The sequence below is a fragment of the Haliotis cracherodii genome, unplaced genomic scaffold (assembly GCF_022045235.1).
Source record: "Haliotis cracherodii isolate W230 unplaced genomic scaffold, xgHalCrac1.p SCAF_6, whole genome shotgun sequence".
Lineage (NCBI taxonomy): Eukaryota > Metazoa > Mollusca > Gastropoda > Lepetellida > Haliotidae > Haliotis > Haliotis cracherodii.
In genome coordinates, this window is record NW_027266319.1 from 21,563,490 (window position 1) to 21,579,174 (window position 15,685).

A 15,685-nucleotide genomic window follows, 5' to 3' on the forward strand; every position below is an offset into this window, starting at 1 on the left:
TGATTATGTCAACTTGATAGCCCTTGTTCCTTAAAAACAATAACGTGCTTCAGGAAGTCATTGTAGTGACAGCAGTGTTACCATTTGTGTTTTCACAATGTTTACATAAATATTTTTACTGAAACGTGCTTTATTCTCTTTCTTGATTCTAAAGGTGCCACATGGAAATAAGTAAAATCACAGATCTCCGATGACTGTAGCATACATCTCAAAACCGACATAACACAGGGATAAGTAATATAATTTGGTATATAAAACAAAGAGATACTGAGTTTGTTCAAAGATTGATGTTGTGTGGCCAAGTAAGCGTTAGTCTAACACAAATATGCATTTTTGGAACATTCACTTTGGTGCATGTTAGCTTGCATTTTTCAATAAAAGGTTGCACTGGTGCATGTTAAATGCAGCTAAATCGATCCCTGCTTTGGTATTGAGTATATCATCAAGCTCTATCTTAGCACATTATAAATAACCTGGGCCCTGTTCCTCAAAGCGATCCTAGCGCTAAGGTGATCGTAAGTCCCATACTTTAATATAGGCTTACGATCATAGTGCTAAGATCGCTTTGAGGAACGGGGCCCAGAACAGAACTAGCTCCGAGATTTATCCTAACTAATTAAAATTTATGTGGAAATGAATTTGATGTTGATTTCTTTTGTTCTCCACTTCTTATGTTAATTCATATCGTGCAAACTTTGCTGCTTTGGATTTTTTATAAAACTTAATATAAACATAAGTTACAATAATTATTCCAAAACAAATTTAATTTATTTACTCAATGTGAAGAAAGCGGATGTGTCAAAACTGCCACTTTTGGCAGATTCAGCCAATCTCGTTTTTGCTGTCGAGGTGATGTTGAAAGTTTACCTGGGGCGTACCTCTCTGCGATGTAATATAACAAACTTAACTCTCTGCAAACCTGCTATGTTTGTGACAAATTCAGATATCTCTAACAATACATGCACATTTAAGTAAACACATGTAAATGGACAAAACTCGGTATTCCCGCAAGGAGCTGATGTGAGAAAATACACATTAAAGTTGTTTTCATGATCAAATGGTTCATTATTTTGAACTATACGTGTAGAGGATAAAAAAAACAACATATTAAATATTTTACCCATGCCTCAAACGCCTATATTCACTTGATCACATTAATGCAGAGGACTAAGTCTATTTGGATTAGTCTATTACCGTTTATTTTCTACTCCACTGTCTTACAACCGGGGTTTTCTGACAAATGGGGTGTCTGACAAATGGGGTGTCTGACAAATGGGGCGTCTGACAGATGGGTTGTCTGACAAATGGGTTGTCTGACAAATGGGGTGTCTGACAAATGGGGCGTCTGACAGATGGGGTGTCTGACAGATGGGGTGTCTGACAAATGGGGTGTCTGACAAATGGGGTGTCTGACAAATGGGGCGTCTGACAAATGGGGTGTCTGACGAATGGGGCGTCTGACAGATGGAGTTTCTGACAAATGGGGTGTCTGACAAATGGGGCGTCTGACAAACGGGGTGTCTGACAAATGGGGTGTCTGACAAACGGGGTGTCTGACAAATGGGGTGTCTGACAAATAGGGGTGACCATTCTGTACAGCCAGTAGCAATGCCTTGAACCTCTGGGCCATCCATGCCCCCTTTAATTGTGCAAGGGTACTCGGTGCCCCGGTTGCTCAATATCTTTGTGTAGATAGTGTAGAGTGTCACGTGATACACAGAGCAGTTACCCACCCACGTGATATGTAGTTATGACCTTAGCCATGTACGGAGGCGGTACGCGCCCGGTGGATCCCTGTACGGGATCTTTGTACAGAGACGCACGGTATAAATAGCTTGAAATGTGATAGTCTTCTTATGTCTGTTGACGGTGCGATATAACGCGCTTGTGAGTCATACTAGCAATTGACTACGACATAATTAACGTGTTTCAGCGAAACCATGCTTCCTGCTCTTTATCGGGAAAATGAGTGTCTTGCTGATTAGTCACCTCAAACATTTTGTCAGGCATGTCATATTATTGTCTCTGTGGACGTTATGGGTTATACACAGGATGTATTTAATAACAATAGGCCTCTGTTGATGATAATACTTGTATGACTAAAGTAGACTAGGAAGTTTTATATGTAATGAGGGAATATATTCATATTTATGATTTGGAATATTAGGGAAATTCAATCCGACATATAATATGTTCTCATATACACTCCACACACACACACACACTCACGCACGCACGCACGCACGCACGCACGCACGCACGCACACACGCATACATACATACATACATACATACATACATACATACATACATACATACATACATACATACATACATACATACATACATACATACATACATACATACATACATACATACATACATCATTTGTTCTTTGGTTGCAAATAAGCAACAACTATGTACGGTCGTGAAAGTCAAGTGTCTATGCGTTTATCACAACCATTAAGAAATAAAAACTAGATTTCCATTTAAATGCGTATCTCAGGTAGATCAATGGCGTCCATACGGTACTTCAAACTATTATAATCTTGACCTCGAACCACTTTATCACACGACAGCCTTGCTCACCGCTGTAGACGCTCGTCGAGTTGGGCACACACACGGAGGTGACTGTGGACTAAGCGTACACGAAAGCCGTGGAGATTGTATTGTGTCTTGTCTAATACTCTGTTTGTAATAAGAAATATGTGCTAAAAACAAAATCGATGGTACGATTCGGACTGTACTATGAGCATATGTTCATGAATCACTTTCACACAGAAAAAGGGACAGTTGGTTTTCACTCAATCATATCAAACCTTAATATTTACATGCTAAACGCCCTTGGTTAAATCAACCTAATCTAACATATATTAGCCCTGTGTTATCTCCAGGTTCCAGAAGCGGTTAATCGTGTGTGATTTGTCAAAGCCCATTCAGAACTCCCTAGAATCTCTGACGAGTATAAGTCTTTCTATCTAAACTACCAGGCAAAAGAAAGTATACACATTACAAACGTTATGGAAACCTTACACGGCTGAAAACAGTCACCGAACCACTGCAAACTTTAAGTCCAAAACACAACCACGATACCAATATCAAATACATCACCATGGAATATATATGTGTCTGTTTCTTTCTTAACCACCATTAAACATGGGCGCATACTTTCTTTTGTCCGGGAGTTTATGTCACAATGACCTGTTAACAGTAGAATCTAGTGTACTCATGCCAGTGGCAGATAGTGTGCACAACGAACAACGTCATTTGGGGACAATACGACTTGCCCAGACTCACACACTGTACGCATCCGAAACCCATTTAGTGGGACAAACATGAGGGACAAGATATACTGGGCGAGTCCAACATTACCGTATATAATCAAAAAACAAACGAACCCATTAAGGTGATGTCAAAAATTGATTAAACCAATATAAAGTAGGGACCCTGTCTCCTAAGATTTGTAACGCATTCGGAACACAGAGACGAGTTGAATATATACCGAAGGGTTTTTATATGATCTTTAGATTCGAAAGGGGACTGCTCCAAGTCTAGCACACTACATTGACCCAGTTTCTGTTCAATGTTTATCTTAGGAGGAGACCTTGCTGTTGACGCATAATGTAACCAAAGCTATTGTACCTTATTTGTATTGCCCGAGAAGACAGCTTCCGTGGTCTAGTGGTAGAGCGTCCGCACAATTTTATCGGCACAATTACATGATTACTGAACGGAACGCAAATTTACTATGTAACAAAATACACTCCACCTCCATGCTTGCAGTGTGTCATAATACCCCAACGACATTCTCATGACATCTCATGTTTGTTCGTCCTACCAAGATTCTATTATTTTCAGATAACCTTGATTTAACTGGACTATTTCTTTAAGTGATGTTTAGAAGTTGGTATGTTGTACAGGGGAGATAGTTCTATGGATTACAACATCTTTCTTACAATGAAACCCTTGAAGGTCCGGGGAAGAATTGGTCTTCAGCAACTCATGCTTGCCGTAACCGGCGACTGCGGTTTTCGTAAAAGGTGACTAACGGGATCGGGTAGTCAGTCTCGCTGACTTGGTAAATGCATGTCATCGTATCACAGTTGTGTGGATCGATGCTCATGATGTCAATCAGTGGAATTCTGGTCCAGGCTCGATTATTTATTGACCGCCGACATAAAGCTGTAATAACGCCAAGTGCGGCGTTCAACAACCAACCAACCAACAAACAAATATTACAAGTAATGCGACGTGAAGACAATAACACCGTTAACACACATCACTTGTTTGATAACGGTGTTAGTATCTACACAGAGACGTCGCAGTCATAACTAAAGAAGTTGTATATCCATATCTCTCTTGTTTAACTAGAATATTGCTGACTGTGTGGTATAACCAAATCCACCAATCATGGATATCGTCCTTTAAAAGATTTTGTGTCATCTTATTTTTCTGTAAGGCAAATTAACAACCTGTGCTGATCCTGAAAGGCGACTGACAGGATCGGGTGGTCTGGGTCGGCGACTTGTTTATTACGTGTCATCGTACCCCAGCGTGTCGCGAGTACACCCCCCACACCCGACAATCAGGTGAGCACAGACAGCACTCAGCATCCCAATGATTTTATGTGAATTCATCGTTCAGCCACGATTGATTTGATTGGACGGCCGCCCACCCTGTTTGGAGCCTCGTTCTGGCTAACTAGAAACAAGTTCAGAGTTCAGTTGGGAGCGTTATTTTGCACTCACGCGTTTCACTCTCCTTGGAGGCCCGAAGCTACAATTTAAACAACCAACATGAAGGGGGATATGCTTGCAGCTGTGTTCATTGCGGTTTTATGTGGTAAGCATTTCTTTACAATGAACATATTATTAATAAGTGTATCGACACCCTTACATCATGTTCCAAGGTCTTAAAGTCAATCATCGAAGCAGTGTTACTGAACCTGCACGCATCACTGATTAGGTAGGGCATCTACCATCTGGTCTCGCCAATAGAAGTACTTCTATAGGCCTTTATAATTTCAGTTATCAAGGCATAATGGTAGAATATGCTTGTTAGATTATTTTAACATAGATAAGATAATTCTAAAAGTGTGCGTACTGTTTTGTACTTACGAAATGTAGGCCTGACACGCTATTTGCACATGCATATATGGGTAAAAATTGTATATGTTTGCAAAAAAGCTCACATGAAACATATAGATAACGAGATCTAATATGCAATAACTGTCATGTTGTCACCACGCATCAAGTATGGGTAGGGCACATGTGTAGAACTGCATTAATACCATTGAGTATTTGTTTTAACATGACATGTCGAAGTATCGATATTCATCCAGGCTTTACCGGCGTGGCCAGGTGAGTCATGATTTTAAATATTTCAAGGACGCCCTAGAGCATGTGTTTTTAGATGGTGACCATGACAACATTTTCACGTCTCACTTGGATGCACGAAGTGAATGCCGGTTAGCTTGACTTAAGACGAGAGTATTCTGTCACATGTGAATGGCTTTGCCGGGCTCGTTGTTTAGGTGCATAGCTTTTTCAAATCGTATTCACATCCTAATACGGTTTTATATTCGTCAGCAGTTTATTGCAACCGATAAAGGATGGCATTGCAAATCCTAACATTCCAGCTGACAGCTTGCATTTTATGTTTCCAAGGGAGTTGAGAATGCTAATTAACGCACGATGACCCGTAATAATAGGTCATTGCATTAGCAGTATCTGGGAAGGAATATCGCTTATAATATATAATTTATTTTGAATTACGTCAAACTCATAATACATGGATTGAATATATTTGCACATTTAATCGTATTAGGGACCGACCATTTGATATTCTGGGGGTGTAGGTGTGGGTGTGGGTATGGGTGTGGGTGTGGGTGTGGGTGTGGGTGTGGGTGGGGGATGTGATTCCCTATGGAGTCTAGATATTTTTGCAGCTACAGCTGGAAAACCAGATATTTTTTTTAATCAGGTCTATTAGCCTAAACATTTAATCAGCTTTATTGGCCCCCAACACCGTGTGGGTAGAGGGTTACAACGTTGTCAGCTGTGTGGGCCTCCCACAAGGTGTGGGTAGAGGGTTACAACCTTGTCAGCTGTGTGGGTCTCCTACAAGGTGTGGGTAGAGGGTTACAACGTAGTTAGCTGTGTGGGCCTCCTACAAGGTGTGGGTAGAGGGTTACAACGTTGTCAACTGTGTGGGTCTCCTACAAGGTGTGGGTAGAGGGTTACAACCTTGCTAACTGTGTGGGCCTCCTTCAAGGTGTGGGTAGAGGGTTACAACGTTGTCAGCTGTGTGGGCCTCCTACAAGGTGTGGGTAGAGGGTTACAACGTTGTCAACTGTGTGGGTCTCCTACAAGGTGTGGGTAGAGGGTTACAACCTTGCTAACTGTGTGGGCCTCCTACAAGGTGTGGGTAGAGGGTTACAACGTTGTCAACTGTGTGGGCCTCCTACAAGGTGTGGGTAGAGGGTTACAACCTTGCTAACTGTGTGGGCCTCCTACAAGGTGTGGGTAGAGGGTTACAACCTTGCCAGCTGTGTGGACCTCCTACAAGGTGTGGCTAAGGGTTACAACGCAGTTTGCTATGTGGGTCCCACACGAGGTATGGGCAGAGGTTACAACGTTGTCGTGTAATGAGATACAGCGTCTTCATATGCGTGGGCTACATTCATGATTGTTCAGATGCGTCAGGAATGTGGACTTAGTCACTAGTCGGCCTCAGCTCCAAGCACAGGGCTACACCACACAACTGGATATAGCCAACTCTCTGTCCGTTATTCTCAACAGTGATTTCTTTACGTGAATGATATCTTTAACACATACTTCAGACCCAGATTGTTTGTTGGGCAATCCTTCTGCTGTTTGTCATGAATGCTACCCGGTTCTAGGACAAACTCTGACTGGCAACTCCCTCGCCAACTCATGGAGCTTGCTCAGGCTCGTCAATTGTCCTACATTGAATCATTAAAGAGGGCCGCTTTATAAAGAATACAAATTCAGCACCTTGGAGGTTATGTCCCTGAGGCTCTGCGGAGAGTCGTTATCACACAAGGCAGGAATTAGAATTTTATGGCTCTTAGGACAAAACATATGCGTGGTCTTGTGTGTTAGCTCCGTCGACACGAAAGCGAGTTAGCGTAACCCACACGCCAACAGCTTTTGCTGAATTGATCAAGTTATGTTTGAACATTTCATCGTCAACTGAGTCCTGCGTCTTCAGAAAAAAGATTACTATCACCAGTGCGTGATACAGGTTTGAGGCACACATCCCGCAGTCACATAACCTGGCGTTGTGCTAAATACATGTACATAAAACTACAGCTGCTACAAAAAAGGTTTCCCACTGTTTATCATCTGTCTAAAAATGGAACTCTTATTGAAGTTTCAGGATTATATATGTGCAAATACATACCCAATTAACATTGATCATAGCGTTTAAAAATGGTTATAACATTCTAAAGAAATGATACACGAAAACTAGTTTAAGGTGTCCTGTTCAAAATGAAATTAACACTCATGAATGAAAAATCATATATGTCAGTGTAGGAGTTGCTTTTATATCCACTCTCATGTACACACCTAGGTCGTGTGTGTTTGTAACACTGTATGTTGTCTGATGCACTGTCTATGTGGAAATGTATAATTATTAGTATGGCTAAGCCAATGCATACTCTCAACTGCAAATGCATGAACTATGATATGGCCACGTTTGATGTGAGATGAGATCGAATGCATGCATTCACCAGAGATCATATAATGGTATATGGTCTCTGCATTCATCTGATAATGTATAATACAAATAAGTGTGTGAGTGAGTGAGTTGGGTTTAACGCCGCTTTTAGCAGCATTACAGTTATATCACGGCGTGTCAGCTTAATGAGGGAGGAAAGCTCGAAGTGATGCAGGTCTCAGACGTTGACCACTTCGGTGAAACCCACGAGCACGGGTATGGTGCTGACAAACCTAGAAACATAATCGGGGCGAACCGGGACTCGAACCCACAATCATAGGTTTCTGGCGTGCCCAAGGGACGCAACTCTGCACAGCAAATCGCGGCGCCTTAGACGACTGTGCCACCCGTGCCCCCTAATACAAATAAGGGGTGGTTGGGTAGCCTAGTGGTTAAACCTTTCGCCCGTTACCCCGAAGACCCGGGTTCGATTCCCCACATGTGCACAATGCACGAAGCCCATAAATGGTGTCCCCCGCCGCGATATTGCGGAAATATTGCTAAAAGCTACGTAAAACCACACTCACTCACTCACATTATGTATGATACGGTAAAACAAATCAATACATGTACTCAACTGGAAATACGTAAGCATAATAAGGCCAGGCCAATAAGTGGTATTGCATTATGTTTATTGTGTGAATTTGACATGTAAACAAATACAAATACTATTGCATTACTAACTAAAAAAAATACCCGTGAAGATTACGGGGTAGCATAGGTATTCAACAACCCATGCTTGCCGTAAAAGGCGACTGTGCTTGTCGTAAGAGGAGACTAACGGGATCGGGTGGTCAGGCTCGCTGACTTGGTTGATGCATGTCATCGTATCCCAATGGCGTGGCTAGATGCTCATGACATCAGTCAATGGATGGTCTGGTCCAGACTCGATTATTTACAGATCGCCGTCATATAACAAACAAACAATTAACAATTACAAAAAAATGTTGTAGTCAAATGTAAAGAATGTTTTACAAAATATGTTTGTATACACACGAACCCCGATATCCAGTACAATGTTACATGTGTTTCTGGTATTTCAGGGGTGGCAGTTGACGCAGTGTGCGACTCCACGACCCCTTCAAAGGTAAAGAATTGTGTCCTTGAGTCGGATCTCTTCCAGGCCCAACCACTACCAAGGAATCTGTCGACAGTTATTGCATTTTGCAGGTAAGTCTCATGAAGAAGCTTATGCAGTAACTAACACCCCTCGCCGTGTAATATGGCTATATCTTGCATCAGGCACTAGCATCCGATCCCCATGTAATATGGCCATAACTTGCATCGGACGCTAGCACCCCCTTCCCGTGTAATTTGGCCATATCTTGTATCAGACACTAGCATCCTCTCCCCATTTAATATGGTCATACGTTAAAAGATGGTGCTTCATGTTACCCTGCCTGGTGATCAGAATTGGTGGGATAAAACAAGGACTGGTCGGCTCGGTGTAAGTATACTGTGTCTGAGTGGGGTATTAATGGTACTCTGCGGCGTGATATCTCGGCATTATTCTTAAACTAGCATCAGCAGCAATTCCGACACACACGGACACAGACACACACAGACACAGACACAGAGACAGACGCACACAGATACATACAGAAACACATACACACAGACACTGACACACAGAGACGCAGACACAGAGACAGACGCACATAGATACACACAGAAACACATACACACAGACACTGACACACACAGACGCACACAGAGACAGACGCACACAGATACACACAGAAACACATACACACAGACACTGACACACAGAGACGCAGACACAGAGACAGACGCACATAGATACACACAGACACATATACACACAGACGCACACAGACACTGACACACACAGAGACGCACAGACACTGTCACAGATACACACAGACACACATACACACACATACACACACAGACGCACACAGACACAGACACAAAGAGACGCAGACACACAGAGAGACGCACAGACACAGTCACAGATACACACAGACACACATACACACACAGACGCACACAGATACACACATTCACACATACATGCACACACAGTCACACAGAGACACAAACACACACTGACACACACATACAGACACACACAAAGACACAAACACATTCACATACAGATGCACATCAATACACATTGACACACACAAAGACACACAGACATACATACATACCCACGGAGAGACACAGACACACCCATATACACAAAGACAGACACACATACAGACACATACATACACCGAAGCAGACACACCCATACACACAAGCACACACACATACATACATACACAAAGACACATACAAAGACACACATACATACAAACACGTACATGGACATCGCAATTTAAGTACAGTATCTTTGAGCGCAACAGTTTAACCCATTTCACCTCACCTTGTCGTATCTGGCTGTAGTATACATGGTGCGACATCATGTACACTTGGCCCAACAGCTCCTTCTCTTTCAGCGACACCGCATGTGTGGTAGATAACGTTAAGGAACCCGTGTTTCTGTTTCAGGGACCAGGATGCAATGTTGATGCATATGTGATAGATATCATGTTTCTGTTTCAGGAACCAGGATGCAATGTTAACTGCATATGTGATAGATATCATGTTTCTGTTTCAGGGACCAGGATGCAATGTTAATTGCATATGTAATAGATATCATATTTCTGTTTCAGGAACCAAGGTGCAATGTTAATTGCATATGTAATAGATATCATGTTTCTGTTTCAGGGACCAGGATGCAATGTTGATGCATATGTGATAGATATCATGTTTCTGTTTCAGGGACCAGGATGCAATGTTAATTGCATATGTAATAGATATCATGTTTCTGTTTCAGGAACCAGGATGCAATGTTGATGCATATGTAATAGATATCATGTTTCTGTTTCAGGGACCAGGGTGCAATGTTAATTGCATATGTAATAGATATCATGTTTCTGTTTCAGGGACCAGGATGCAATGTTGATGCATATGTAATAGATATCATGTTTCTGTTTCAGGGACCAGGATGCAATGTTAATTGTATATGTAATAAATATCATGTTTCTGTTTCAGGAACCAGGATGCAATGTTAATTGCATATGTAATAAATATCATGTTTCTGTTTCAGGGACCAGGATGCAATGTTGATTGCATATGTAATAGATATCATGTTTCTGTTTCAGGGACCAGGATGCAATGTTAACTGCATATGTGATAGATATCATGTTTCTGTTTCAGGGACCAGGATGTAATGTTAATTGCACATGTGATAGATGTCATGTTTCTGTTTCAGGAACCAGGATGCAATGTTAACTGCATATGTGATAGATATCATGTTTCTGTTTCAGTACCGGCCTTCGAACTTTGTCTGGTTGTTTGGCGGAGAAAGTCAACGAATGCGAGGATGACGATAAGCAGAAAATGCTGGTCAAGCTGTTGATTGACAAGGAAGAGATAATGAATGGCCTCGGGACCATGTGCAACGGCTCAGATGCATGTGAGTCCCCCTGGTTTGGTACCCTTTAGAATGCTGCAAAATTAAGTCTACGTTAGACCCTGATTGTTGTGATGACTGCATCACTTGCGAAGAAACCCCATTTGTTCAGATTTCTCTAACCCGTCAAATAATGATGGTACTAAAAGGCCTTAGATATTTATTTGAAGCCAACGCTTCAAGGCATTTCTCTTTTTTCTAAATATTCAAAACACATTATTTTCAAAGTAAATCTTTGATAAGTGTTATTGAATGTGCGGTAAATTGAATTTAAACAAGTCAATGTCAAACAGAGGAGTTTTATCCGAATTTATGTCCGAATCTACGTTCAAAATATCTTATTTAAATTGGCACTATATTTTACTTTCTTATATTCCCCGATATCAGAATCCCTGTTCCACATCAGTCAAAATCCTACTTTTGTCATGACGCCCAGCCTACACCATCTTTAATGCTATTCCCGATGTCGTTTGAACTTGGAACAAGATAGTTTGAAACGATTACCAAATATAATCTTAAAATTGAACAACTGATAGGACAAGTATGTTCTCACTTAATGATACGCGTGTACGTGTACGGAGAAAGGTACGGTAGATGATAGGTTAGTGAACATTGATTTGAGAAGTGAAACCTATCATGAAGTGTGTTTCCATACAAAATGTATGCGGATGCTAATACATACAGGAAATCACCACTTAGTCATCAATAGATGTTCCATACGGATTAACACCAGAATATGCCATGTCCGCAGTTAATGATATAAAAAGTGTTCTTCATTCAGTTAACAACATCACCTTAAACAATCCCCACTTTTTTTTACAGTTGCTCAAAAACCGGATTGCCTTCCCAAACTCTCGACTGATCCATTCATCAGCTGTGTGGGAAGTGCAGAAGCCGACCTCACTAACGCTGGTGACACCAGCAGCCTCAACATGTCACTCGACACGATGTGCACGTAAGTGTTACTCTTTTATTTCAGGGTGAGAGTGCTATTTAAGGTTATACTGATTTCCAACGCTCTGTGATATTGATGACGTGATGCTTGTACCATGATGATTATGGTCGAGATACCGCAAGCGGCATTGATGACGTCGCAACAATACTGACGCCACAGCGTAGTTTTGTCGATGTAAATTCGACATTGTCAGCTTCAAGAATTCGATAAAGCAGTCGCATATTTAACACTGCTAATTATGAGGTGAGGTGAGGTGAAATTGGGTTTAGCGTCGCATCCAAGATTATTGCACTTATATAGCGACGTGCATGCATGCATTTGTGTGTGTGTGTGTGTGTTATGTTTTTGTACAATGTAAAACAATGTGTGAAACACTTAAATTGATTAATCATAACCCCGATTTAGCAATGGAAAGTATGATTATTAATCGAAAAGAAGATCAGCTGTACACCGACAAATTTCGTGGAATAATAGCATGGGCTCAACACCTCTCTGAACAGTAGTTGTCATATTAAGGCGTGAAGCGTGGTCCGAATCCCAGTTAGTCCGATTATATTTCTAGGTTCGTCAGCACCATACCCGAGCTCGTGGGTTTTACCAAAGCGGTAAACGCTTGAGACCTGCAGCAATTCGGGCTTTCCTCCCACATTAAGCTAACACGTCGTGATATAACTGACTGGAATACTGTTAAACCCAACTCAAATTACTCGCTCGGGAAATAAATCAGTTCTGGCACTTGTGACGTAACATAACAAGGGTACATTATTCGCTCCTTCATTACCGGGTGGTTGAATCCCGTTGTTATAGGCCTGTCGAACGAGAGGACGGACACAGTACTTGATGGTCGCAATGACCGTTATAAAAGTACCACGTTTACAGATGAAATGCTTCCAAATCACTTACATATTGCTTGATTTGTATCACCACTCCATCTTGCCTCATGGCTGTGACATACAAATTTGTATGTACCGGATGCCTGTCCTTCTAACTAGACTATGGAACCAATATGTATAAATATTGTTTAGATCTTGAAGTTACACTCATGTATTGTATCTCATCCAAACAGGTTCTTCGAGGCCTACAACTCATGCTTCTCCAAACTAGATGGTGACTGCAATGACATCGCAAGCTTCTACGATAAAGGCATCACTGCTGTAGAATACCCATACTGTTCCATGTCTCAGGTTGCGAAACGGCAAGCTATAGATGATTACCAGAATTATGTCTCCAGTAGTGCGGGGTTGGTGGGTAGCATCATGTCCATCACCGCTGCCTTTGTTGTCGCCAAGATCCTTTAAGTCTTACTCTTGTTAAAGTTCTATTGCAGTTTGCATATTAAATGGTTTTGTCAAAACAAACGTTGCAGCATTTCATAGACAAGCTTTTACAGAAATGGTCCAATAGCTATTCCACTGAATTCAACCCGACATTTTCTTTCCGATCGTATCTGTTCGTGTTAGATGGCTTTACCTTTTTAGATTAAAAGCTTGGACGTTTTTCATGCATGACGTTTCTCTGCATTTGTACCGACTCGGATACAATCTCAGTAATATACTATGCACGGTTTGCAATCGAGGCCAACCTTTACACCTGTCTTGGAATGTATTGTAAACTGTATAGTATTACACTACACTGTATGGCGGCATACCTCGTGATGACGGGCTCATGAAGTTTACTGCTCTTCGTCAGGAGTAAACAGAAACCCTTCCATATGTATCATCAGTAGCACTGAATTTGCCTTAAGCTTGCTTGTAGATAAGCTATTTTAAAAAAAAGATTTGCATTAACTGAAACATTACAACTTTAGTCATTTTATACACGTGGACGTTCCTGTGATTTATATTTTGACCATCGATCATTATCAAATCTTATTCGCCGTTGAATTAGATACTAAGCCGTGCAATAAAAGATCACCCATCCTTTTGGAGACTGTTATTATTAAACAGTGTTATATAGTGTCCATGTTAAAGTCATATAAAAGAGAGAACTAAATCTGCATCCAAATGACTCAATGGTATATCATCAGTTCAAATCATTCCTCCCTCATGGATCTGTGATCATTTTGTTCTTTAGTGTTCGTGTGCCTCCAATGTTTTTCTTTGTCCATTAGTTGTTAATTAATCACTTGTGTTAATTATTGTTTAATATTATCTTTGCTTACATGTAAGTTTTTAATAAATATTCTGAAACTGTAGCTGTTTTGTTTTCTAGACTACCTGAGATTTGTTTGTTTGTTTGGGGTCGGGTAGCTTTGAGGTTAGAGCGTTCGTTCGTCACGCCGAAGACCCGGGTTCTATTCCCAACATGGGAATAATGTGAGAAGCCTTAATGTGTCCCTCGCCGTGATGTTACTGGAATATTTCTAAAAGCGGCGTAAAACCATATTTATGGTGGTAGTCTGTTAATAATCGAGCCGGGACCAGACAATTCACTTATTGAAATCGTGGACATCGATCTACGAAATTGGGATAAGATAGTATGCATCATCCAAGTTAGCGAGCCTGATAATCGGATCCTGTTTATCGGCTCTTGTGACAATCCTAGACTGCTGAAGACCAGTTAAAACCCTTATGTTCACTAGGGGACTACCAATGGACACACAGATATTTTAATCAATTTGACCCTGTAGAGATTTCAGTTATTTCCATTGCCAAATCATTCGCTACGTTTCTAGGATCGAGTGGTCATAATACTCGTTTCTGACTGGCTGTTCAATTCGCTATATTTTCCCATGTACCCGGCAGTAGCATCTTTGCGTATGTAGTTTAATAACCGTTACATATGATATTCACCCTTGATATGAAGAGGGGGCGGGGTGGGTGTAGGGGTGGGTGTGTGGTTTTTTTTTTGCTTGCAGTGTGTCATAATACCCCAACGACATTCTCATGACATCTCATGTTTGTTCGTCATACCAAGATTCTATTATTTTCAGATAACCTTGATTTAACTGGACTATTTCTTTAAGTGATGTTTAGAAGTTGGTATGTTGTACAGGGGAGATAGTTCTATGGATTACAATGAAACCCTTGAAGATCCGGTCTTCAGCAACTCATGCTGGAATTCTGGTCCAGGCTCGATTATTTATTGACCGCCGACACATAGCTGTAATAACGCCAAGTGCGGCGTTAAACAACCAACGAACAGACAAACAAATATCACAATTAATGCGACGTGAACATACTAACACCGTTAACACACATCACTTGCTTGATAACGGTGTTAGTATCTACACAGAGACGTCGCAGTCATAACTAAAGAAGTTTCATATCCATATCTCCCTTGTTTAACTAGAATATTGTTGACTGTGTGGTATAACCAAATCCACCAATCATGGATGTCGTCCTTTAAAAAAGTCTATTTGTGTCATCTTGTGAGTCCAATTAACAACCTGTGCTGATCCTGAGAGGCAACTGACCGGATCGGGTGGTCTGGGTCGGCGACTTGTTTATTACCTGTCATCGTACCCCTGCGTGTCGCGGGTACATCCCCCACACCGACAACCA

At 41.3% G+C, this 15,685-nt stretch overlaps 1 protein-coding gene across 1 annotated transcript; it reads left to right on the forward strand.

Moving 5' to 3' along the window:
* The first annotated feature begins 4,681 nt into the window (after positions 1 to 4,681).
* Positions 4,682 to 14,374, forward strand: LOC139445016 (uncharacterized). Its single transcript, XM_071226074.1, has 5 exons — positions 4,682 to 4,842; positions 8,787 to 8,913; positions 11,082 to 11,230; positions 12,050 to 12,182; positions 13,249 to 14,374. The coding sequence occupies exons 1-5, from the start codon at positions 4,797 to 4,799 to the stop codon at positions 13,478 to 13,480; spliced, it is 687 nt and encodes a 228-aa protein (XP_071082175.1). The 5' UTR covers positions 4,682 to 4,796; the 3' UTR covers positions 13,481 to 14,374.
* Positions 14,375 to 15,685: the final 1,311 nt, after the last annotated feature.